General features: G+C 42.8%; 1 protein-coding gene across 2 annotated transcripts in view; it reads left to right on the top strand.

Moving 5' to 3' along the window:
• kpnb3 (karyopherin (importin) beta 3) overlaps nt 1-23,543 on the top strand; it is a 53,901-nt gene extending 30,358 nt beyond the window's left edge. For both annotated transcript variants that reach the window (XM_084324413.1, XM_084324414.1), the window contains 11 exons: nt 1,379-1,511; nt 4,120-4,241; nt 7,970-8,066; nt 9,033-9,205; nt 10,669-10,780; nt 12,198-12,253; nt 13,265-13,387; nt 18,130-18,349; nt 19,892-20,120; nt 21,524-21,665; nt 22,180-23,543. In XM_084324413.1, coding sequence (XP_084180539.1) covers nt 1,379-1,511; nt 4,120-4,241; nt 7,970-8,066; nt 9,033-9,205; nt 10,669-10,780; nt 12,198-12,253; nt 13,265-13,387; nt 18,130-18,349; nt 19,892-20,120; nt 21,524-21,665; nt 22,180-22,266 — 1,494 coding nt within the window. In that variant the 3' untranslated portion in view covers nt 22,267-23,543. The remainder of the gene's footprint in view (nt 1-1,378; nt 1,512-4,119; nt 4,242-7,969; nt 8,067-9,032; nt 9,206-10,668; nt 10,781-12,197; nt 12,254-13,264; nt 13,388-18,129; nt 18,350-19,891; nt 20,121-21,523; nt 21,666-22,179) is intronic.
• The last annotated feature ends 898 nt before the right edge of the window (nt 23,544-24,441 follow it).

Raw genomic sequence — 24,441 nt, 5'->3', positions numbered from 1 at the left:
TACATTGTGGGGAGCGCTTTGAGTGTCTAGAAAAACACTATACAATTTATGAATTATTACACTCTGAATTGTTGTCACTTGATCCTCGGGACGCCGTGTGTTGGGAGATGTGTTCCTCCACCCGGCTCTGTGGTAACGGTGTGCGTCGACCGGTTAATGTGAGTTTACTGCCGTGCGAGGAAGATGAGCCTCGGAGCACAGTGCTTGGATTACCTGCTGTGTCCGTCGCACGGCGGGCGCACGTTTAGTTTTGATGAATAATTTAAACGGATTAGGACATCAATCATCAAGTGATCTTTTTTTTTTAGTTTAGGGTTTGGCTCTCCCAGTGAGTGTGTGGTTTAGGTGTGCGTGTGTAAAAGGATGTGTAGAATTTAAATCCCATTTAGGATATAAACCATCAAGTGTTCACTGTATTGGAACTAGTGGTCTAACGATTCAACCTCACAACGATTAGATTCGATTACGATTCTTCAGGCAACGATTCAATGCATCATGAAATCTCTTCATTTGACCACGATTCGATACATTTTCTATCAGTTAATTCTCTAAAAAAATTCTGAATACACAAATGTGGCTGGGGGAACTGATTCACTCAGCATGACTGGACTATAGGTCAATAAAAACAGTACACAAACTTAATTTTTTCATTTAGATTCTAACATTTTCAAATCGATGCAGTTGAATCATCACATTAGGATCGATGCATTTCGATTATGGTTGGATACCTTTCACATTTGAACCGGTACCTGTGAATCGTTACCGGTACCCAACGGTACCTTTTTTCGGTACTTTAGTCTCTAAAAATGTAATCTACCTACCTCGGTTGTAAAAAAAATTATAAAAAACTTCAAATACCCACACTATCGACCGTTTTCGGCTTGCCATTGCCCAGACTGCTTTGTTGTTGAATCAAGTCAAATCCTAGGTAAGCGTATATTGTGCATGTGAACGTTGACATGAAAGAAAAAAATGTACCGAAATGTGGCACAGACGGATCTCGCGTGAATCGGTACTCTGTAGTACCGACGTGATTCGGTACCCATCCCTAATTTCGATGCATCGTTACACCCCTAATTGCAACAGATCATTTGCATCATGGATTTTCACATTTAACCAACTCGACAGGAAATGTGCACAAGCACCGTTTTCCCATTGTTCTTTCACAAGCCTCATTAGATTTCCCAGGGATGGTCTCCTGTTTATATAGGCCCAGTTTTTCTGTGACTGAAGTACATGCGAAAGATCCTTCTGTTTATATAGACCCAGCATTTCTGTGTGACTGAAGTACCTCTGGACGGATCCCTCTCAATCTCACTTTCTCAGTCATCGTGATTCTATTGTTCAGCCCTATTAATGCATCCATCTTCTTGGTTAGATCTCGTACATGATCTCGGCCTGGGCGAGGATGTGTAAGATCCTGGGGAAGGAGTTCCAGCAGTACCTGCCTGTGGTCATGGGCCCCCTGATGAAGACGGCCTCCATCAAGCCTGAGGTGGCCCTCCTGGACAGTAAGCTCCAAGGGATGGGGATAGGACGAAATATGGGTAGATCAAAGAGGGGGGAAGGGGGTCTTATGTCATGTATGCGCATGTGCTGCACATGTGGGAGATGAGGAAATGTAGGGGGTTTGCCTACCGCGCTCTCGCAAGCCTAACTCATGTTTTGAACTGACGTAGACAAGATACAAGATACTTTAACACATTCGGCGCCAATGACGACAAGTCGGGTTATCTCGCCGATGGTTGAGCGCCAATCACGAGAAAAGTCGGGTTTTAATCGTTATTTCTTTTATTCGCTATATCCATACATTTTTCATCCATCCAGCCTGATGTTATCATTGGGAATGGGTCTGAGCTCGCAAAAGGCCAATACCGCCGCCTTGTGGCCGGTATTGCACATCATTGGAATCCCTCTGTGTTGGTCTAAGAAGTCCAGTCCAGGTTTTCCTTTCCAGGCATGGGGAGTGGTTATAACTAGTGCTGTCAGGCGATTACAAAAAATGAATCTAATTAATTACAGGATTTGTAATTAATTAATCTCATTTTAATCGCATAACTATTTTATGCCTGATATTCTATATTCTATAATCGTATTTCAAATGGCATGTGTCCGGATGGCAGAATTCAGTACTACTGTATCTACAAAACCTTCTGTTTAATCATCTTCCATCTATTAATTCGCTTAGATTTTTCTGGTCAATTTGAGCATAGTGTTATTCAGTCAAAGATTAAAAAAAAATTATATTCTCATTTGGTTCATTACAATTTACTCGAAATAAAATGTTCAATCAATCACGCACAGATTGATTGATTGAATGAAAATGTTATTAACAGATTGCAGAATGGGTACAATACTGTACGGCTCAATACACGCTTGTTAAGGGGATGCAGAGAGACTTTCGTCTTGTTTACATCAGGGTCCCCCATTTTCAATTCATAATGAATTGTAAGTGAGGGTGCAACTTTCACCGTGCATTCCATTCTTTGTGGATCTAGCCCACACAGTATTTCTGACACTGGGAATACATTCCCTGAGATTCATAGATGTCCCTAGAATCGGATGCCAAGAACATGCAAATGGTCCATATTAAAAAAAATAAAAGGCTAAATGTGTATTCTACATTCTTATGGAATGAATGAGATACAAAATATTTTTTTTTAATTAATTCTCATAACGCGATAATTTGCTGTGTAATTAATTAACGCAACAAACTGACAGCCCTAGTTATAACACATGGACTGGGGACACTGCACCGGGGATTCATGTCTTTTGGTTGAGAAACGTTGGAAAGACTACCGCGATCAATATTTGGAATGGCGATCAGGAATTGGATTATTCTTTTTGCAGTACATCAGACGTGAGGTAAGGACTCTATGTTACCAATCTTGGCTTAATCTGATGTTTTTTTCCCGCAGAGAACACAACGTGTGTGTGCCTGCCGTTGGCTGCGACTAAAGCACGGAGGGGCGACTTTTCCTCCCCCGCTTCCGTGCATTTATGATGAAATATAATACAGATAATCTAAGAATACGATTTCTAAGAAAATACATTGAAGCGCCGTTTGCTGGGGTTATTGGGATTTGACAGGATCACTCTAAAACTATACTCAATCAATCAATCAGATTTATTTATATAGCACATTTAACATGACACGTGTCAACCAAAGTGCTGTACAGAGGGTAGATACACATAGATACTGAGTGGGCAATGAGGCCTGTTTGTCGAACCGGGTATAGAAGTGGTATGTCTGTCTGTCTGTCTGTCTAGCTCTAGCTCCCAATGCGCAAAATATTGTCGACAGCCAGCATTAGGGATGCCCCCCGAAACCCGGTTCTAAACGGGAACCGGTACTAAATTAGAAAAACTGAGTACAGATAAGCTCCGACGTTATCGGTTCTGATATCGGTAGTCTAGGAGCGGATTAGCTACGGCGCTAACGGAGCGTACCATCCATCTGCGACGCAACGGTGGAAGCAACACTGGAAACTCCATCAACTTAATTAAACTCTTCATGGAAACGGGTTAACGTTATGTCGAGTTCATACTACACTACACGTATGAACTCGACTTAACGTTACTCCGTTTCCATGAAGTGTTTAATTATTAGCAGCAATCTGTTGTTGAAAATGTAACGTTAAGTTAGGTATTCGACGCCTTCGCTCCGTGCATTGCATTGCACCGGAAATGCGAGGACAGGAAGCCGTCATGAAATCGTTGTAGTCATATTGTAGTCTTTTAGTCTTAACTAAAAGATTTTAACAAAATAAAAAGCAGCAGCACTATTGCATAACGTGAGTCACGTTTGCTATGTATTTCTTTCTTTAGGGGAGTAGGACATTTGTTTCACAGACCACTTATCGATTTATAGATAACTGCGTGAAATCGATACGTGGCATCACTTATAATTTTTTTTGCATGTGTAAAACGTATCCAACATTAGTTTGTGTGATCTTTTTTAATATAGATCTTTTTTCATATTTCATTTATTTATAATAATAAAACAATCTATCGATCATTGTCCCGATTTATCGATTTTTCCAAATGGCATGTCGTCTCAGCCTTAGTGTGACCTCTTCCCTGTAACTGTCCAGTAACCCTGTGTGTCCCACCCCTCAGCTCAGGACATGGAGAATATGTCGGAGGACGACGGCTGGGAGTTTGTCAACCTGGGAGACCAGCAGAGCTTCGGCATCAAGACAGCCGGCCTGGAGGAGAAGGCCACCGCCTGCCAGATGCTGGTGAGACACTCGTGTACACCTTGGTGTAGGAGTCGGGTCACAAGGTCATACAGCTTAGTGTAGGAGTCGGGTCACAAGGTCATATACAGCTTAGTGTAGGAGTCGGGTCACAAGGTCAAATACAGCTTAGTGTAGGAGTCGGGTCACAAGGTCAAATACAGCTTAGTGTAGGAGTCGGGTCACAAGGTCAAATACAGCTTAGTGTAGGAGTCAGGGTCACAAGGTCATATACAGCTTAGTGTAGGAGTCAGGTCACAAGGTCATATACAGCTTAGTGTAGGAGTCAGGTCACAAGGTCATATACAGCTTAGTGTAGGAGTCAGGGTCACAAGGTCATATACAGCTTAGTGTAGGAGTCGGGTCACAAGGTCAAATACAGCTTAGTGTAGGAGTCGGGTCACAAGGTCAAATACAGCTTAGTGTAGGAGTCAGGGTCACAAGGTCATATACAGCTTAGTGTAGGAGTCAGGTCACAAGGTCATATACAGCTTAGTGTAGGAGTCAGGTCACAAGGTCATATACAGCTTAGTGTAGGAGTCAGGGTCACAAGGTCATATACAGCTTAAATGGCTGTATTTATATAGCGCTTTTATCCAAAGTGCTTTACAATTTGTTCCTCACATTTTACACATTCACACACCGATGGTGGAGGCAACCATGCAAGGAGCCAACCTGCTCATCGGGAGCAATTAGGGGTTAAGTGTCTTGCTCAGGGACACTTCGACAGGCTGCCCGGGAGGAGCGGGAATCGAACCGGGAACCTCCGGATTGTCAGACGACTGCTCTACCTCCTGAGCCACTGTTGCCCTTTAGCTTAGTGTAGGAGTCGGGGTCACAAGGTCAAATCCAGCTTAGCATAGGAGCATGCCCTGGCTCAAAGGCTTACATGGCCCAAAAACATGACCCGCCTTTAAAAACATCAAACATGGCCTGCCTTAAAAGCTTAACCTGGCTTAGAAACATGACCTGGCAAAGTCTATTACCTTATAGATTAAGTACCCGGCTCTAGTTTAATAGATTTCTACCAGTATGGTGCCTTGTTGCCACCAATATTAATTGCTAGGAGTGCACCAACTGCAATCGTCTTGGCCAATTCAATTTATTTATTACCACTTTATATATTAAGTCTCGCATGCAGATTATGGCTGATTTCTTTTTAAGAACTATGTTCAAAAAAAAATTCATTTTAGGGCGGCTACGTGGTGCAGTGGGCAAGGCTCTCACCACGAATACTGGAGACGCTGGGTTCGCCTGTTCGAGCCCAGCGCTCCACATTGCTTTCAGTTTAGCTGGTCGTCCGCACTAATACACATTGGCCGTATTAGGGGGTGGGAAACTGATTGGTGGGGATCGGGCGTTGTGGACAGCGACTCCTACAGGTCGGTTCGCAGCAGAATCAGGAAGCGACGGGGGCGGCGCCCCTCCAAAGCGCAGACCCCTGACGCTGAAAGATCGCGCTGCGCAGGTGAAAAGATGCGACGGCTGCTACCTCGAGTATCGGAGGGGACTCGTGCTATGTATGACTTAGTCCACATTGCAGCCGGCTTGTGGGAGGCAAGAAACGGCGTTCGAGACAGGGGAGGGTTGAATTGGACGATATGAAAAATTGGGATGGGAGAAAAATAGAAAATGGGAGAAAAAGTGGATAAAAAAAATAAATAAACATTTTCATTTTATACTAATTGCTGTGGTGCACTCTGGACTGCGGTCCATGTGTGAAGAGTACTATATAGATGGTTATTAATCATTATTGTTATATTGTAGAAATGTGTGCATTGAAATATCTAAAGTCTCGATAACATTGAAAATGAGGGTGACCTCGATTGTATTTGAGAATAAATAAAGGATGATAAATGGAACTGTAGTAGCTCAACTTTAGTGTCCGAGCAAACACTGTCCCCATCGGATTGGAGCCTGGTGAGATAATGCATCAGAGCCAAGTTTGTCAATACTAAAGCAATTGTTCAAATTATTGCCCGTACTAAATTAAGTCTACAGTGTGTCAAGTGTGTACAGTATTTTGGATAATATGAGGCCTCTCTGGAAGCTATCCTATGCACTTCTGGTTTGTTTTAGGTTGTAAGATTCATAACATTACTGTCCTTGGTTGGTATCAGATCTGTAACATTACTGTCCTTGGATCATGTAAGATGCATAGCGTTACTGTCCTTGGATCATGTAAGATGCATAGCGTTACTGTCCTGTGTTGGTGTAAGATGCATAGTGTTACTGTCCTGTGTTGGTGTAAGATGCATAGCGTTACTGTCCTGTGTTGGTGTAAGATGCATAGCGTTACTGTCCTGGGTTGGTGTAAGATGCATAGCGTTACTGTCCTGGGTTGGTGTAAGATGCATAGCGTTACTGTCCTGTGTTGGTGTAAGATGCATAGCGTTACTGTCCTTGGATCATGTAAGATGCATAGTGTTACTGTCCTGTGTTGGTGTAAGATGCATAGCGTTACTGTCCTGTGTTGGTGTAGGATGCATAGCGTTACTGTCCTTGGATCATGTAAGATGCATAGTGTTACTGTCCTGTGTTGGTGTAAGATGCATAGCGTTACTGTCCTGTGTTGGTGTAAGATGCATAGCGTTACTGTCCTGTGTTGGTGTAAGATGCATAGTGTTACTGTCCTGTGTTGGTGTAAGATGCATAGCGTTACTGTCCTGGGTTGGTGTAAGATGCATATCGTTACTGTCCTGTGTTGGTGTAAGATGCATAGCGTTACTGTCCTGCCTGTGTTGGTGTAAGATGCATAGCGTTACTGTCCTGCCTGTGTTGGTGTAAGATGGATGCATAGCGTTACTGTCCTGCCTGTGTTGGTGTAAGATGGATGCATAGCGTTACTGTCCTGGGTTGGTGTAAGATGGATGCATAGCGTTACTGTCACTGTCCTGGGTTGGTGTAAGATAGATGCATAGCGTAACGTTACTGTCCTGGGTTGGTGTAAGATGGATGCATAGCGTAACGTTACTGTCCTGGGTTGGTGTAAGATAGATGCATAGCGTTACTGTCTACCAAAGGGGACCAAGCGTTTGCAGTGTCTCTGGAACGCCCTCCCCTTAAACTTGAAAACTGCTCCCTCAGAGCTCATTTTAACCCATTGAAACCGGGAAACACATTTCTGTGTATATACAGGCTATATAATGCATTATTAGCAGACGTTAAAAAAAAAAGTACTTCTACAGACATGCTTTTTAAACACCAATAGCCGATTCTTTCTGTTCATGTGTTTTTTTTTTCACTTTTTTATTTCTTGTATTTTTACTGATGTTTTAAAATGCTGTGAAGTAGGGCTGGGCGATTAATCGATATTTTTAGGACTATTTTGAAAAATGTATATACCGGTATATATATTTTGTCTTTATTTTACAAAAAGTGATGTTTGGTGAAGTTAGATTTGTACTTTATTAATCCCAATAGGGAGATGATCAAGAGGCACCTTTTATTTGTTTTAAGTAAAGTTTGGTGAAAAAGCAAGTTATTGCACTATTAATCCCAATAGTCAAATAAAAACAAAGGTTATTTGAATGATTTCCTTGGCGTTTCTAGTTTTCAAGAGAAAAAAATTGAAATCCCATTAATAAGAAAAGAAAAAAACTAATCTGGGATTTTATTTTTAGGCCATAATCGCCCAGCCCTACTGTGAAGCACTCTGTGCGCTCGGCTCGTGCTGAGAAGGGCGCTATAAAAGATAAAGTGTTTCTTACTTACCGTCCTCTGTCCTCCAGGTGTGCTATGCCAAGGAGCTGAAGGAGGGCTTTGTGGATTACACGGAGCAGGTGGTGAAGCTCATGGTGCCGCTGCTGAAGTTCTACTTCCACGATGATATCCTTCCGCCGGCTCTGAAACCACAACTCTGTACTCGGGACGGGAATATAGTTCCATTTTTACTTATCAAATTAAATGAATTGATATCCTATCCCAGAGAGAGACGAGAAGATGGATACCAGTTTCCTCTCGGACGTGACCGGTTAGCCTAGGCGTTGTCCAACGAACACCTCTCCCGAAGGCTAACCGGTCATGTCCGCTTCCGTTCATTGTGCTAAACTAGTAGTGTTGTAAAAAATATATATATATATTTTTTTATACATATCGATTCTGAATATTTAAAACTGTTTCAATACTAATTTCCTGCAATATCGATACTTTCTGCACTATCTATTTTCAAAAAAGTGATGTTTGGTGAAAGTTAGATTTGCACTTTATTAATCCCAATAGGGAAATTCATTCTTGTTTGATGATCAAGAGGCACCTTTTATTTGTTTTAAGTGAAGTTTGGTGAAAAAGCAAGTTATTGCACTATTAATCCCAATAGGGACATTCATCTTTGTTTGATCAAGAGTAACCTTTTATATATATATTATTATATAATTTTTTTTAATGAAGATTGGTGAAAGTTGGGTTTGCACTTCAATCCCAATAGGGAAATAAATCTGATAAAGAAGAAAAAAAAAATCTTTAGGCCATATCACCCAGCCCTAGAACAAAGGGTTTTAAAAGTGTTATATTTCTCTTCTCTTATAATACCAGAGAGGTGAGGAGAATCGACCAGCAACAAAAGCTATAAAAAAAAAAATTTACATTTGAATCTTTTCCCTGTGGTATCGAAAATGATATAGATACTTTTCAAGGTATCATATCGAAGTTAGAAATTCCAGTATCTGGTATCTATCTTGGTGTGTTCCTTTGAACAGCTTTGAATTAGTCACCGGACGAATCCGTGTGTTCAATTGTGTGTGTTTTGCGATGCGTGTCCAAGGCTCATGGTTTGTTGGTCCTTGACCGGCCCACGTGTGCGGGTGGCCGCGGCGGAGTCCATGCCGCTGCTGCTGGAGTGTGCGCGGGTTCGAGGACCCGAGTACCTGTCCCAGATGTGGCACTTCATGTGCGACGCCCTCATCAAGTCCATCGGCACCGAGCCCGACTCAGACGTCCTGTCGGAAATCATGCATTCATTCGCCAAGGTAACGTTCACCGCCGGGGATTAGCCTTATCATGTGGTAGCCAGTAACGGCATTCCCATTGAACACTAAAAACGGTTATCAGCCCGATCGGTATGAAAGCATTGCAGGATCAAGCTCAAATTGACATCAAATCGCCCTTACCTGTGGCCGGGAGTAATCCAAAAAGAATATTCCAATTGTTTGATTGCCATCTGGTATATCCAATGTCCTTTTGCTCGACGGCATAATCCACCATAACATATGGATCGTGCATATTTGACGGGCTTCAATGTAACCGGCAGAACCGTTCGTCTTGCCCGACAAGGACAAATCTTTATCCCAAACCCTTGGCCATCCCACAGCCCAGGATACAATGTTAGAAAGGGTGCTCGATACCGTCGTCTAGCATGATGCGGCCGGTATTGCACCTAGGCATTCTCAATGCGATTCCCAATGTTAACCCAGAGTCAGTGGGCCTGTAATGAATAGAAATATTGAATAAAAGAAATAACGAGTATACTCTAGTTAAAGCGTTTCCGCTGAATCTACTCACGCGATATTATTTTGCTAATTTAGCTGTGCTGGACAACGAAAAATGTAGGTATTAGAAAAATGCTTGTCAAAAGAATTTTTATTGACCATCCCCCAATTTTTAGGAGACTATTTCATTTTGCATTCTTAAATGTGTGATTAAAACTCTTAAACATGACAAAATGCCTTAGTCATTTCATAAAATGTCTTTATGCAGAATAACAACCTAAAAGTACATTTTGGTGGTATTCTCCCTTTTTCACCTCTTAAGCCGATTTATTTCAGCAGTCAAAGTGTATATATTCAGCACTACTTTGTTTACCAATGATTTTAAGTGTTAAAATCATTATTATATCCCCACCTGTTGGGGGATCCCCTTTGAACATCCCATTTGAGGTTTCTCTCCTCCGTGCCGCTTGTGGTGCTTTTTTTTCCCTTTCCTTTTATTTTTTTATTTTTATTTTTTGCGAGTCGTTCTTCATCTTCATTGGGGGAAGTTGTTGTATATGGTTTTTGTCCTCTATCTATTGTGATGTTTCTTCTAGATTTTTAAAGCCCATGGGGGCTATTCCATGTGATCTCGGGCTATACAAATCAATTTGATTTGATTAGTGAAGCCATGGCTTTCGATGGATGTCTAAATTTCATAAAACTACACTACCTAGCTCACTCCAGCCGCTGGCAATTTCTCACTTCTGGTCAATGTTGGCATGACCAGGGGTAATAAATAAACTTGTTAGGACAGTTGTTAGTACCAGTTCCCCCTACATTAGTTGAAACCTTCTCTCCACAAATTGAAGCACGTTACATCTGTATTTGTAGATCTGGTATGTCATATATGTTATGATTAACTGTATTGTACCCATTCTGCAATCTGTTAAAACAATTTTCAATCAATCAACACCCCTGCTGGGTCTCCTCTCGCTCTCTCTGTCTCTCTCTCTTCCTCGCAGTGCATCGAGCTGCTGGGTGACGGCTGCCTGAACAACGAGCACTTTGAGGAGCTGGGAGGCATCCTGAAGGGCAAGCTGGAGGAGCACTTTAAGAACCAGGAGTTGAGACACGGTGAGGCTCCATCAGCGCCCCGCTTTCCGTCGACCCCCATTTGATGCAACGCTACACATAGCTTAAAGGAACACGCCAACATTTTGGGAAATTGGCTTACAGTCTTCTCCAGAGAGAGACACGAATATAGATACCAGTTTCCTCTCTGTGTTCAGTAGAAAGCCATCTGCACTTTAGCCTAGCTTAGCACAATGAATGGAAGTGGACCGTGCCGGTTAGCCTTCAGGAGAGGTGTTAGTTGGACAATGCCTAGGCTAATCGGCACTGTCCGCTTCCATTCATTGTGCTAAGTTAGGCTAACGTGCAGCCAGATAGCTTTCTACAGAATGCACAGAGAGGAAACTGGTATCCATCTTCTTGTCTCTCTGGAGAAGACTAAGCTAATTTACCAAAATGTTGGCGTGTTCCTTTAACACAGTGGGACCCAACCAGTCGATCGCGATCGACAGGTAGATCGCGGGCTGATTTCAAGTAGATCTTGAAATAAAATTCGATTATTTAAAAAAAAAAAAAAAAAAAAAAAAAAAAAAAATTGCTAAATCAACTCTTCCTCTCCTTGTTAACTACAACAAGCAATGCTGTTTGTTATTTAAGATGAGGTCAGACTCTGCACTGACAGATTTGTGTTCATTATGCTGCTTTTATAAAGCCTCAAATGATGGCTTACAATATACAATTTTGGCTGGTAGCTCTCGGGCTAGGTGGTAAATAAAAAAGTAGATCTTGGTTCAAAAAAGGTTGGACACCCCTGCTTTAACACTATGGTTGCCGAAAACGTAGAACTGTCGCCCGATCGTATCTACGTTTTTCTCACGGTATTTATTTTATTCGCTATTGCCTTCATAATTCACCTTGTGCATGCTCTACTGAATGTGTCTGAGCTGGCAGACTGTCTTATACCGCCCTCTAACGCCTTCGGCCATTATTGCACCCCGTTAGAAACTGGTTAGTTTTTTTCCCTACCGAGTGGGGGCGGGTCCTAAACACTCCGCTTGTAGGGATGGTTTGGATTACTGACCCCGCCCGCCCATTGAAGTGCAATCTAAATCATATTGCATGCGTGCATGAGGCGTGTTTTCCCTGGAATGACTCTGAAGCAACTAAACTATATTCATATTCAAAGCGGAAATGTACGGATGAAAAAATTATTGTTTTTTGCACGTTGACCAGAAGCAACTCAATGAGACTCGACAGCGTTATTAGACCCATAGCTATACTATAAAATATAGGTTTAGCTCTACAAACTACAACTACTTTTACATGGGTTTAATGGATTTCAAGGAAGGGGTCACTTCCCCGAAGGGGCGTGGCACTCGATGTGTTAACAAAGACATTGTAATATGTAAAGGTAAACTGAATCCACTGACTTCTGCACACTGTGAGGCTGGCGGCACTAACATCGCCTCTTCCTCCTCAGGCAAAAGACAGGATGAAGACTATGATGAGCAGGTGGAGGAAACGTTACAAGATGAGGTGAGCGGCACCAGAGGCCACTATAATATCACCATATTAAAGTCACCATGTTGTAATAACGCAACATTGCCATTTATTACGTGGGCCACAGTGGCTCAGGAGTTGAGGTTCCTGGTTCGATTCACTGCTCCTCCCCAGCAGTGCGTCGGAAGTGTCCTTCACAGAGACACTTGACCCCCTAACTGCTCCTGATGAGCTGGTCGGCACCATGCATGTTCGCCGCCGCCGTTGGTGTGTGAGTGAATGGGTGAATGTGAGGCATAAAGTTGTAAAGCGCTTTGGATAAATATATAAACTTCTCAAAAAAAAGTTCAGAAACGTTATTTCGGTCGATTATTCCTCCCCTTTATTAATGCCAATTGGTATTGTATTTATTGCCAATTGGTATTGTACCGTGTGGGTAGCGGCCCAACAGAATGTGCCAAAATCCCCTGCAATATTCTTCTGTTGGTATCCTCTCGTTTTGAGTTGCTTGGTGGATTGGAAGATTGCAGACATTTTTTATTGTCGAGCAATTTCTATTTACACTTTTTTAAGAAATGTATCTATTAATCTCCTTTATTTAATCTGTACTCATGTACCATGCCTTGTTCAATATATATATATATGTGTATATTACAGAAAAGAGCACTATGAATTATTCATACAGTAGTGCATTCAAGAGAACACCAACAGCCTGTATTTATTTAGGTGATCAGGACTTATGAAAGATAAAGTTGAGTTAGAAGAGTATTGCCAGAAAGCTTGCAGAAGTTTTAGGATCGGATCGGGAGCAAAAAAAAAATATCGGGACATCCCTAGTTTTAAGCCATACATATTGGATTCGATTGTTTCCCCCCTATAAAAACTGCATTTAAAAGACTCTTTTAAAATGAGAAATGAGTGCTTGGAAAGGTGCTTGAAAGTCCTTGAATTTCATATTGCAATGTCTGGCAACCCTGTTAAATGTATACCATGCATCATTCAAATGATAATAAATATATATAATTGTTTTGCTGTGTTCTTGTGCAGGACGAGAACGACGTGTACATCCTGACTAAAGTGTCGGACATCCTGCACTCGGTCTTCAGCAGCTACAAGGAGAAGGTTCTGCCTTGGTTTGAACAACTGCTGCAGCTCATCGTCCAGCTAATAGTGAGTTGTTATTGTTCACGACTATGTACAGTTTGTGTCCGATGGGGCAACACAATATCGGGAAACAAAAATAAAGTTATATTGGACCACAGGAAAAAGGGTACATAATGTATGTTGTTCTATAGCCATTTATTGACATATTGTATCGGCAAAACGACACACAAACACGACTCTCACTTCATTTGTAAAGCCTCAACCCACTGAGATTGTCCATGCTATCTGGCCCATCGTTGTTGTCTGGCTCGTCCTCCACATCCAAAACAAGTTACAATGCTTGTTGAATATTATATTTATTTTCATATCTATTTGCCATTTTATTATAAAACCAGCTTCTCTCTTTATCCTCTCTCACGCATGACCAGTGTGCACATCTGAGGAGAATCCAGGGAAGGAGAACCAGCCCATGTGACCATTTCTAGCATTTATATTGGCTATAGTGCAACAACAGATTCATAGAAGGGAAGGATTTACTGATCTGGATATGCAAGACAATCCTATGTAGAACTTCCATGACAATTTAAAACAAAGCTTTAAAGGTTTCGTTATGAGGAAGTGCCTCATTTGCATATATAAACATTAGGGTTGGAACGGTACGTATTCGAACCGGCACGACCTCCCCGGTTCGGGGCGTGTGTATTCGGTTCATTTGGCACGGAGCCGGTAGAGGTGACGTGCTGGCTGCTCAGCTGGCAGCAGGTGCTAGTGTGGAAATTGCAAGCGCAATATATTCTAAATCAATCTTCATTACGACTTTAAAAACATAGCCATTAACATTACATAGGCCTACACACATCTTGCCATAACGTTAGCACTTAGCACTGTTTGTTCAACGCACTTGTTTTGAAACCGTACAGTGTGTTCGTTTATTTATTTATTTTAAATAACCGTGACACTTTTCCATTTGATAAGAAATCCAGCCATATTCCTTTCATTGTATTTCAAATACTGCACTTTAATTTCAAGTGGAAAACTAATCTTTCCATTAAGAACTGACAATCAGGGAATTTAAACATTGTTGACATTGTTTTTGTGTTTATTTCAAAGAAAGGAAAGTCTAGTGCTGGCTGAGCATATTGTTTGTTTGCACTAAGTTAATACTTTGACAAATGTACCCTATATTTTTCAGTCAGTTCGGTCTTTGTGTGCCAAACATTATTTAAGGCAAACCACTGTAAACCTTTTTTTTTATATATATATATAAATGAGAAGCATGTTTACATTTCTGGAGTGTTAATTTTTTTTTTTTTATAAAAAAACTACGTATATCGAACCGAAAACCGTTAGCCCAAAACCGTGATATGAACCGAACCGTCGATTTTGTGAACCGTTCCACCCCTAATAAACATACAATTCTGTAAACTTGCAATATTTTTTCTTAGTTTATATGTACCGGTACATAACAAACTGGGACATTTTCATAGTGATATCTATTCAAATATTTGTTTAGCCTATTCAAATATTTGTTTAGCCTATTAGGGGCTACTGTCTCACCTAAAAAGTGAAAGTAAAAACCCTTTTTATTATTCCGGGGCAATACAATGTTCCGTTTCGTCCATTTCATCACTTGTACTATCGTTTGTGGCCATCTTCTGTAGCTTGTCACTCTGACTGTCTATTCTTCTGATGGCAGGTGTTTAATCAATGATCCCAGTGTTCTAGTCTTGCACAAGGACCATCGGCATGGGTATGGGCGGGTTAATTTTCCATTGATGGGGATTTGATTGGCTGTTTTTAAATAAAGTGTGGCCGCAGGCGCACGATTAATAACATTAACCTTAGTTCCACCAGAGAAACAAATATAGTAATTAAAATGGTTGGACCTGTGAGATTTGTACTTTGTAGGTCTGCATTTTAAATGAAATACTGCTTTCCAGTCTACATCATCTGGCAACTCTAATATATAATAAATAATGTCCTTGTTAGCCACTAGATGGTATCCAACGGCCTTGTTAAAATGACATTTCTTTTGGCAGTAGATTGTGTGCCTCGGCTGTTTTCTACTCCGGAGGTAAACAAGCGGCTCAAGTGAAACTGTGTGACTGACCTCGGGTCTCGGGCAAAATGCATCTTTGGTTTCTGTAAACACGTCCAAGGGACACCTGAAAGATCACAATGTTTTCAACGGATCACAGAACCCTATTAAGTCCAGCTTTGAATTGTAAATATAGTATGACAGCTAGGGCTGGGGATCGCCACTTCTTTCCGATTAAATTAGATTCCGATTCACAAGGTCTCAAATCTATTTCCAATTAAAACCGATTCAATGCTATAAAATGTAAATGGTTCAAGGAACCCTCTTAACATGTTGCATTGTTTGGTGGCTATGTGGCGTAGTGGGCAAGGCGCTCGCCACGAATGCGGGGACGCTGGGCTCGCCTGTTCGAGCCCAGCGCTCCACATTGCTTTCAGTTTAGCTGGTCGTTCATACTAATACACATTGGCCGTATTAGGGGGTGGGAAACTGATGGGTGGGGATCGGGCGTTGTGGACAGCGACTCCTACAGGTCGGTTGGTGCGCCTGCGCAGTAGAATCAGGAAGTGTCAGGGGCAGCGTGAGCCTCCCACGCGTTACTCCTCGCCACTGAGAGATCGAGCTGCGCAGGTGAAAAGATGCGACTGCTGTTAGCCTGTTAACTCAAGTACCGGAGGGGACTTGTGCTATGTATGACTTTCTCCACATTGCAGCCGGCTTGTGGGAGGCAAGAAACGGCGTTCGTGACAGGGGAGGGTTGAATTGGATGATACGAAATTGGGATGGGAGAAAATATAGAAAATGGGAGAAAAAGTGGATACAAAAAAACATGTTGCATTGTTAAAAATATCAATGGTCTCATTCCCGAACGGATTTACGACAAATTTCCTCAGGCCAATTTAAGACATATTAGCGCTAGTAGCGCGATTCCCCAAATGTTCCTGAGATCGGATTTGGCCGTGGCTGAGAGCAGAATTTAAGAGTGCTGAGGAGCACACTTATGATTGATTGACTGATTGAAAATGTTATTAACTTGACAGACTGTGTTCTCAGTGATTCCTTCATGTCAACGCATGTCAATACAAATAAAGTTTATTATTAACGCTACAGGCCTCCTTGGAATTAATTACTTAATCATAATTAAGAAAAATGACTATATTTGTACGATAAGAAATTACGCATTTGATGTCGGAAAAATTATTAATATGGATTCATCTGATCACAGGGCACCTGGATTAACCATATCTGAACCAGCTATTTTGGACAAATTTATAATTACTTTAATTACTCGGATATTCAAACACAATTATGCAATTATTGTGAATTGATTGAAAATAATTTATATTTAATGCCTTCTGTGGAATTTGTATTTCTTATTTGTTACATATCTGTTTTAATGGTTAATTATACATTTGAAAGAATGCAGGTCAACATGCAATATATCCCATTGATTTGTATACACTGGGACAGACCTTTGTTTGATATAGCTATAAACCTGCATTCCTTCGAATATCATTAATCAATTAAACTGATATTGAAATACACTATATAGCCTATACACCAACACTGAAATGACAGTGGATAACTAAATAAGAACTAAAGCTAATCGCGTGGAAATAGACTGCATTAATATTCCATAACAAGTCTTGTGTGCGCCAGTATAGCCTACGTGTCTAATGAATGAACAGTATATAGGCTTATATTATTCTAAAAGCTTGTTTCATTAGGATTTAGTAGATACTATATGCTCTGCCCTACCTACATACAGTAAGTACAGTACACATATTAAGGTCGCCAGAGTCGGGCGTACCAGCGGACTGCATGGTGGACTGTACTACGTCTACGGGGCGGGCAGTGCAGTATATTTGTTGCTCTCCTAATAAAACAAGTCATGATTAGAATAATATAAGCCTATACTGCGTTCATTCATTACGCGCGTAGGCTATACAGTACTGCGCGTGTGTGCGCACCACGAGCTGTACTATATGATAACAATACAATTAATCTAATCTCATTTTGATCGGTTGCAAAGCGCTTCCTATCGGCAACCATTTTCACACGGCTGCATCGTCCGTTTCATTCTAATGAGCTGGACAGGTGTGTCTAACTATTGACTTTTTGCGATTTTATCTGCACACTTCCCTATTGGCTGCCTTATAAGGAGCTTCGGACGGGAACGCTCGTTCATGTTTCAGAGCAGTGAAATTCCTCATCGCGGCATCTCAGCTCAGACAGTTTGAGTCATTAAGACATCTTCCCAGCGCGTTGAGGACCCAAAGTGAACTTGTCGTAGATTCTGTCTCAGTCGGTTCCAAGATAAGTCTTCCAAGAGAACTCTTTGGATAATATTCGGGAATGAGACCCAATGTTTACATTAAGAATTGACTCTAGCAGTTACATGAATGTACTTTCTAAGTGGTTTCATAGATTTGTATTTCCACAACCATTATACTGTCACTATAGCCAATGGAAATGCTATAAATGGTCACGTGGGCTGGGAGAACCAATGGAAAATGCCTATCCCGAGGCCACTTAATTCCCGACCCCTGGTCTACACCCTCCCCAGACAGACGGTGGGGCAATGTGCGCAACGTCCAGGAAGGGAATTGGCATAACGAGTAAATTTTTTTTTTTTTTAATATAAATATTGATCTTGGGATTTTATGATCGATAATCGCGAATTCAAATGAAGATCGGTTTAGAATCGGGAAATAGTTTTTTATTTATTTTTTACCCAGCCCTAATGACTGCTGTGCTTCTCCCCTTGCAGTGTCCCAGCAGGCCGTGGGCGGACAGACAGTGGGGCCTGTGCATCTTCGACGACGTGGTGGAGCACTGCAGCCCCGCCTCCTTCAAGTACGCAGAGTACTTCCTGCGGCCCATGCTGCAGTCGCTGTGTGACACGAGCCCAGAGGTGCGTCAGGCGGCGGCGTACGGCGTGGGCGTCATGGCCCAGTACGGCGGAGAGACCTACAGGCCCTTCTGCACAGGTAGCTGCACCACAGGGTCAAGAGGGTCAGCCTGGATAACTACCTTACTCCCAGGGTCAAGAGGGCCAGCCTGGATAACTACCTTACTCCCAGGGTCAAGAGGGCCAGGGTCATGAGGGCCAGCCTCGATAACTACCTTACTCCCAGGGTCATGAGGGCCAGCCTCGATAACTACCTTACTCCTAGGGGTGGGACGATACATCGATCCAGATCGATACATCGATGTAATTATCAACAATCGAATCGGATCGATGCGATGTAATAAGATCGATTCATATCGATACTCTTATTTTGAAAATCCTGTGGCGAGTCTCATATCCGCCCAAGAACAACAGCAGTAGCTCCGTGTGTGTAGATGTTACAGCATAGCATTCTCCCTTTCTGTGTGTGTGTGTGCACGCGTCTTTGGAAAGACCAGATGAGGTCAGAGGAGTTTGATGTTTAAATGTTATTTAAACATAAACAATATAATACATAATAAATGTAGGCCTATACATGATCATGCAACATCAACAAATTGTTGTAGGAACAGTTTGGGAGAGGGAGGTTGTGAGTTTTGAGTTCCAAACAATTTAGCTTAAAGTTTAAAGCTCAATATATAAAAACGTGGCAATTTACAGTGAACAGGAGGTCTATTTGTATTAAAAACAATAGATTGATTTTCCTTTAAATGTCTGGAAGAGCTCAAAAATACAAATGTCGAATGATATTTTCATTACCTTTTTTTTGTTGATCTAAATGTTACTGATTGTGTTAAATGGGCATATGATATCATCTCATATCGATTGCAGGCACCTGAATCTAATCGTATCGTATTGTATCGTGAGAGACTTTGTGATATCGGCAAATATCGTATCGTTGTCCAAAGAATCGATATCGTATCGTATCATGATGAAACTGGTGATTCCCACCCCTACTCCCAGGTTAGCTGGTCGTCCGCACTAATACACATTGGCCGTATTAGGGGGTGGGAAACTGATGGGTGGGGATCGGGCGTTGTGGACAGCGACTCCTACAGGTCGGTTGGTGCGCCTGCCCAGTGGAATCGGGAAGTGTCGGGGGCAGCGTGAGCCTCCCACGCGTTACTCCTCGCCACTGAGAGATCGAGCTGCGCAGGTGAAAAGATGCCACTGCTGTTACCTCAAGTACCGGAGGGGACTTGTGCTATGTATGACTTAGTCCACATTGCAGCCGGCTTGTGGGAGGCAAGAAACGGCGTTCGTGACAGGGGAGGGTTGAATTGGATGATACGAAATTGGGATGGGAGAAAATATAGAAAATGGGAGAAAAAGTGGATAAAAAAAACTACCTTACTCCCAGGGTCAAGAGGGCCAGCCTCGATAACTACCTTACTCCCAGGGTCAAGAAGGCCAGCCTGGCTAACTACCTTACTCCCAGGGTTATACCTTGTAATGGTATAATCCCTTGTGATATTACATATTTCCTTGTAATGGTATAATCCCTTGTAATGGGTGCTGGAGAGGGTATTTTGGCGCGTGTCCACATCCTCACTGGCCTGATGGCCTCTCCTGCCTCCTACAGAAGCCATCCCCCTGCTGGTGGGCGTGATCCAGGCGGCGGACTCTCGCTCCAAGGAGAACGTCAACGCCACAGAGAACTGCATCTCGGCGGTGGGCAAGGTGATGAGGTTCAGGCCAGAGTGCGCCAACGTGAACGAGATTCTGCCCCACTGGCTGGGCTGGCTGCCACTCAACGAGGACAAGGAAGAGGCCGTGCACACTTTCGACTTCCTGTGTGACCTCATTGAAAGGTAAGTGGGCAGAGGGGACTTGATGATCTACCCACTCTCTCTGTGATCTACTACCCTGTCTGATCTACCACCCTCTCTGTGATCTACTCTCTGTGATCTACTACTCTCTCTGTGATCTACTCTCTATGTGATCCACCCTCTCTGTGATCTACTACCCTGTCTGATCTACCACCCTCTCTGTGATCTACTACCTCTGTGATCTACTCTCTGTGATCTACTACCCTGTCCCCTGTCTGATCTACCACCCTCTCTGTGATCTACTCTCTCTGTGATCTACTACCTCTGATCTACTCTCTCTGTGATCTACCCACCCTCTCTGTGATCTACTCTCTCTGTGATCCACCCTCTCTGTGATCTACTACCCTGTCTGATCTACCACCCTCTCTGTGATCTACTACCCTGTCTGATCTACCACCCTCTCTGTGATCTACTCTCTGTGATCTACTACTCTCTCTGTGATCTACTCTCTCTGTGATCCACCCTCTCTGTGATCTACTACCCTGTCTGATCTACCACCCTCTCTGTGATCCACCCTCTCTGTGATCTACTCTCTCTGTGATTCACCCTCTGTGATCTACTCTCTCTGTGATCTACTCTCTGTGATCTACTCTCTCTGTGATCTACTCTGTGATCTACTACTCTCTCTGTGATCTACTACTCTCTGTGATCTACTACCCTCTCTGTGATCTACTCTGTGATCTACCCTCTCTGTGATCTACTCTCTGTGATCTACCCTCTCTGTGATCTACTCTCTCTGTGATCTACTCTCTCTGTGATCTACTCTCTCTGTGATCTACTCTGTGATCTACTCTCTCTGTGATCTACTCTATCTGTGATCTACTCTCTCTCTGATCTACTCTGTGATCTACTCTGTGATCTACTCTGTGATCTACTCTCTCTGTGATCTACTCTGTGATCTACTCTCTGTGATCTACCCTCTCTGTGATCTACCCTCTCTGTGATCTACCCTCTGTGATCTACTCTCTCTGTGATCTACTCTACTCTCTATGTGATCTACTCTCTGTGATCTACTCTCTGTGATCTACCCTCTCTGTGATCTACTCTCTGTGATCTACTCTCTGTGATCTACTCTCTGTGATCTACTCTCTGTGATCTACTCTCTGTGATCTACCCTCTCTGTGATCTACCCTCTCTGTGATCTACTCTCTCTGTGATCTACTCTCTGTGATCTACTCTCTGTGATCTACCCTCTCTGTGATCTACTCTGTGATCTACCCTCTCTGTGATCTACTCTCTGTGATCTACTCTCTCTCTGATCTACCCTCTCTGTGACGATATATATATATATTTCTGCTGGGTCATGATTCTCCTCACAATATATACGTTTCTGCTGAGTCTTGATTCCCCTCACAATATATATTTCCCCCCTCCTGTTCCTATAGCAACAATCCTATTGTTCTCGGACCAGACAACTCGAATGTTCCCAAAATATTCCTCATCATCGCAGAAGGAGTAGCAAGCGAATCTGTCAAAAGCGAGGACCCTTGCAGCAAACGGTTGGCAAATGTCATCCGCCAAGTACAGGTAAACTGTGACCTCATTTGACCTTGATTTGCAATCTTGTGAAATATGTGTATTTTTAACTATTTAAAATTGTTCCGTATTCGATAACAAATAGTTTTTCCACCAAATTGTAAACTACTGAAAAAGACTTTGCATCTCTACACCTTTGCCCTCATTGAAACTTAAAGGAAAATTAGCAACAAGCATCCATTGATATTTACCATGAGATTTGAGTTAATGTTCTTGGTCTATGTCGATATCTACTCCGCTCTCTGTGTGCATCAAGTTACCACATCCTGGACTCGGATCTCAGAGAACCTCTCCCTCTCCAGGGGAAGAATGTGAAAAACAATGTGTATATAGTCAAGGCATGCTTCAAATAGGAGTTAGCCATTGGGGGGGGGGGTGCTTTTCAGGAGGATCTCTTAACATGTCATCTTTCCCTTTGTGGGATGTACTATTTCTTTGGGGGACCTTTTTGTTGAAAAGCTTTTTGGTTCTGCAGCGGTTGACCGTGTTGTGTGCTGCCCCCTAGGTGTCGGGAGTCCTCTGGACGCAGTGCATCTCCACGCTGAACGAGACCCAGCAGAAGGCCATCCAGGACCTCCTCAACACCGCCTGAGCCACCCCTCCACCCACCCGCCCCAACCTACCCTTTTTAAGAAGAAGATGATAAAAGCTGGACCATGTATGAAATGTCTGGCTCCTGGATCTCTGTAGAATCCCTCCTCTTCCTCCCGCTCTGATCTGTAGTGTGTGTGTGTGAATGGACTTTCTCTGCAGCCTGGCCCTGGCTTCACCCCCCCCCCCCCCCCCAACCACCTTTCCCTCATCCCCATCCTTCTGCTGCCACTCATCCATCGACCCGCCCTGCGACACACACACTCGACCAACCAGGAGGGACGAGGCTGGATATAACTGAGTGTCAAAGGAGACCCCCCTCCCCCCAACGGAGGACAGTGCCCATCATCCCTAAGCCACTATGTTCCGGCACTCCTCCTTTATATACTGAAGAATCGACTCCCCTCCGCCTCCTGAGGGGAAGTGTCGTTGTCACGGTTACCCCCCCCCCGGTCATATGTCTTATAGATGGACTAAAAGTTTTTTTCTTTTTGGACCCCCTTCACTGACTGTTTTGACTTGTCTAGCTTAACAATCATCCATTTATCCATGTCACCCAGAGAAGGGGCCCGAGTTGATGGTAAAACAAAGGGGGACTGGACTAGACTGACCTGGAGCGGACCGGGGACGTTGAATTTGAGGTGGGGAGTGCACGTTTGGGGGGGTGGGGGGGGGGTGCGGATCACTGCCTGCCTCCTGTGAATCATTTATTTTATTTTTTTTCTTTAGTCCTCTTTTTGTTTTCTCTTTCTGTACCTGGGGGGCGAACGGCCTCTTTAATGCCATGGCTCATGGGGACATACGTCTGATGACTAACAGCAAGCATGTGTGTCGGTGGCTAACTCACTCCTTCAACAAACGGTAGTTAGGAAAAACAAACCTATAACAAAAGGAAAGACGCACACACCATTGTGATCTGGGGAGATTTGAAAACCGAGCTGAACAGGGTTTCGGTCATAGCCTTCACGACAACGGTCTTAAGGGAAACTGAAATGACTCCTAAAATGTCAAAATATTTTTCAGAACAGTTTTGCACCTAGAATGTCGGGCAGAATGATAAGAAATGGTCACTCATAGATGGCGCAATAATCTTTTAAAAGTGGGTCTCAACTGTGATGTGGTTTTTGACAGGCTGAAGGAGCATGGATTGTAGTTTTTTTTTGTAAAACATGTGCTACCATCCTCTGCTAACATGTTTTCGGTTTAGAACCTTTGCAGTCCCACGGTTATTGATGGAATTTCCGAAAAATATCAACAATAAAATTCCAATTGAGAGAATTCCCACAGCTCAGTTTCATCTTTCAAGGTTCTAGAGTTGCATGTAGTTGGTGATTCTCTGATGCATTGGTCCAGGTTGGGTTATAACATGCGTGTGAATGAATGAGAATCTTTATTTGAAATGGACACCACGGCTACATTGGACCAGTCACAGTGGACAGACCAGATGTGTTTGTTTATAGCATGAGTGCTAGTTTTAAACACCAGTCCATTGAGGCTTTTCTAAAAGATAGAATAAAATTAACAGTATAATACAGCATTAAAATCACAAATCGGAACAAATAGTTAACAGAACAAGAGTCCATGATCAAAACGACAATCAGTCCATGTCTAGTCTACACATGTGAGCACTGCTGCTTTGATTTCAACCATACTTTTGAGTCCTCGGTTGAAGACGTTGCCATTGGACTCCCGTTTTAAGCCAGTAGGCAGAGTTCCATAAGTTTGCCCTTTTAACCCATGGACACTTAAATCATCAATCAATGCAGAAGACACTGTCCAAAAGAACTCTTGCAGAGATTTCTTTTTTGTTTTTGATGCTCAAGATCAGTTTTGGACAATTGTGGTATTGGGTATGGTCTCGACTTTCTGCAGGTTATTAAAGTCTTAAAGGAACACGCCAACATTTGGGGAAATTAGCTCGGTCTTCTCCGGACCGTGAATGGAAGCAGACTGTGCTTCCTTCTGGAGAGGTCTTAGTTTGACAATGCCTAGGGCTAACCGGCCATGTCCGCTTCCATTAATTGTGCTAAGCTAGGCTAACGTGCAGCCAGATGGCTTTCTACTGAACGCACAGAGAGGAAACTGGTATCTATCTTCTTGTCTCTCTCTGGAGAAGACGATGAGCTAATTTCCCCAAATGTTGGCGTGTTCCTTTTAAAGAGGGTGTGACGGTATC

The sequence above is a fragment of the Notolepis coatsorum genome (genome assembly GCF_963971535.1).
Source record: "Notolepis coatsorum genome assembly, chromosome: 1".
NCBI lineage: Eukaryota > Metazoa > Chordata > Actinopteri > Aulopiformes > Paralepididae > Notolepis > Notolepis coatsorum.
This window is presented reverse-complemented; position numbering and strand designations above follow the sequence as displayed.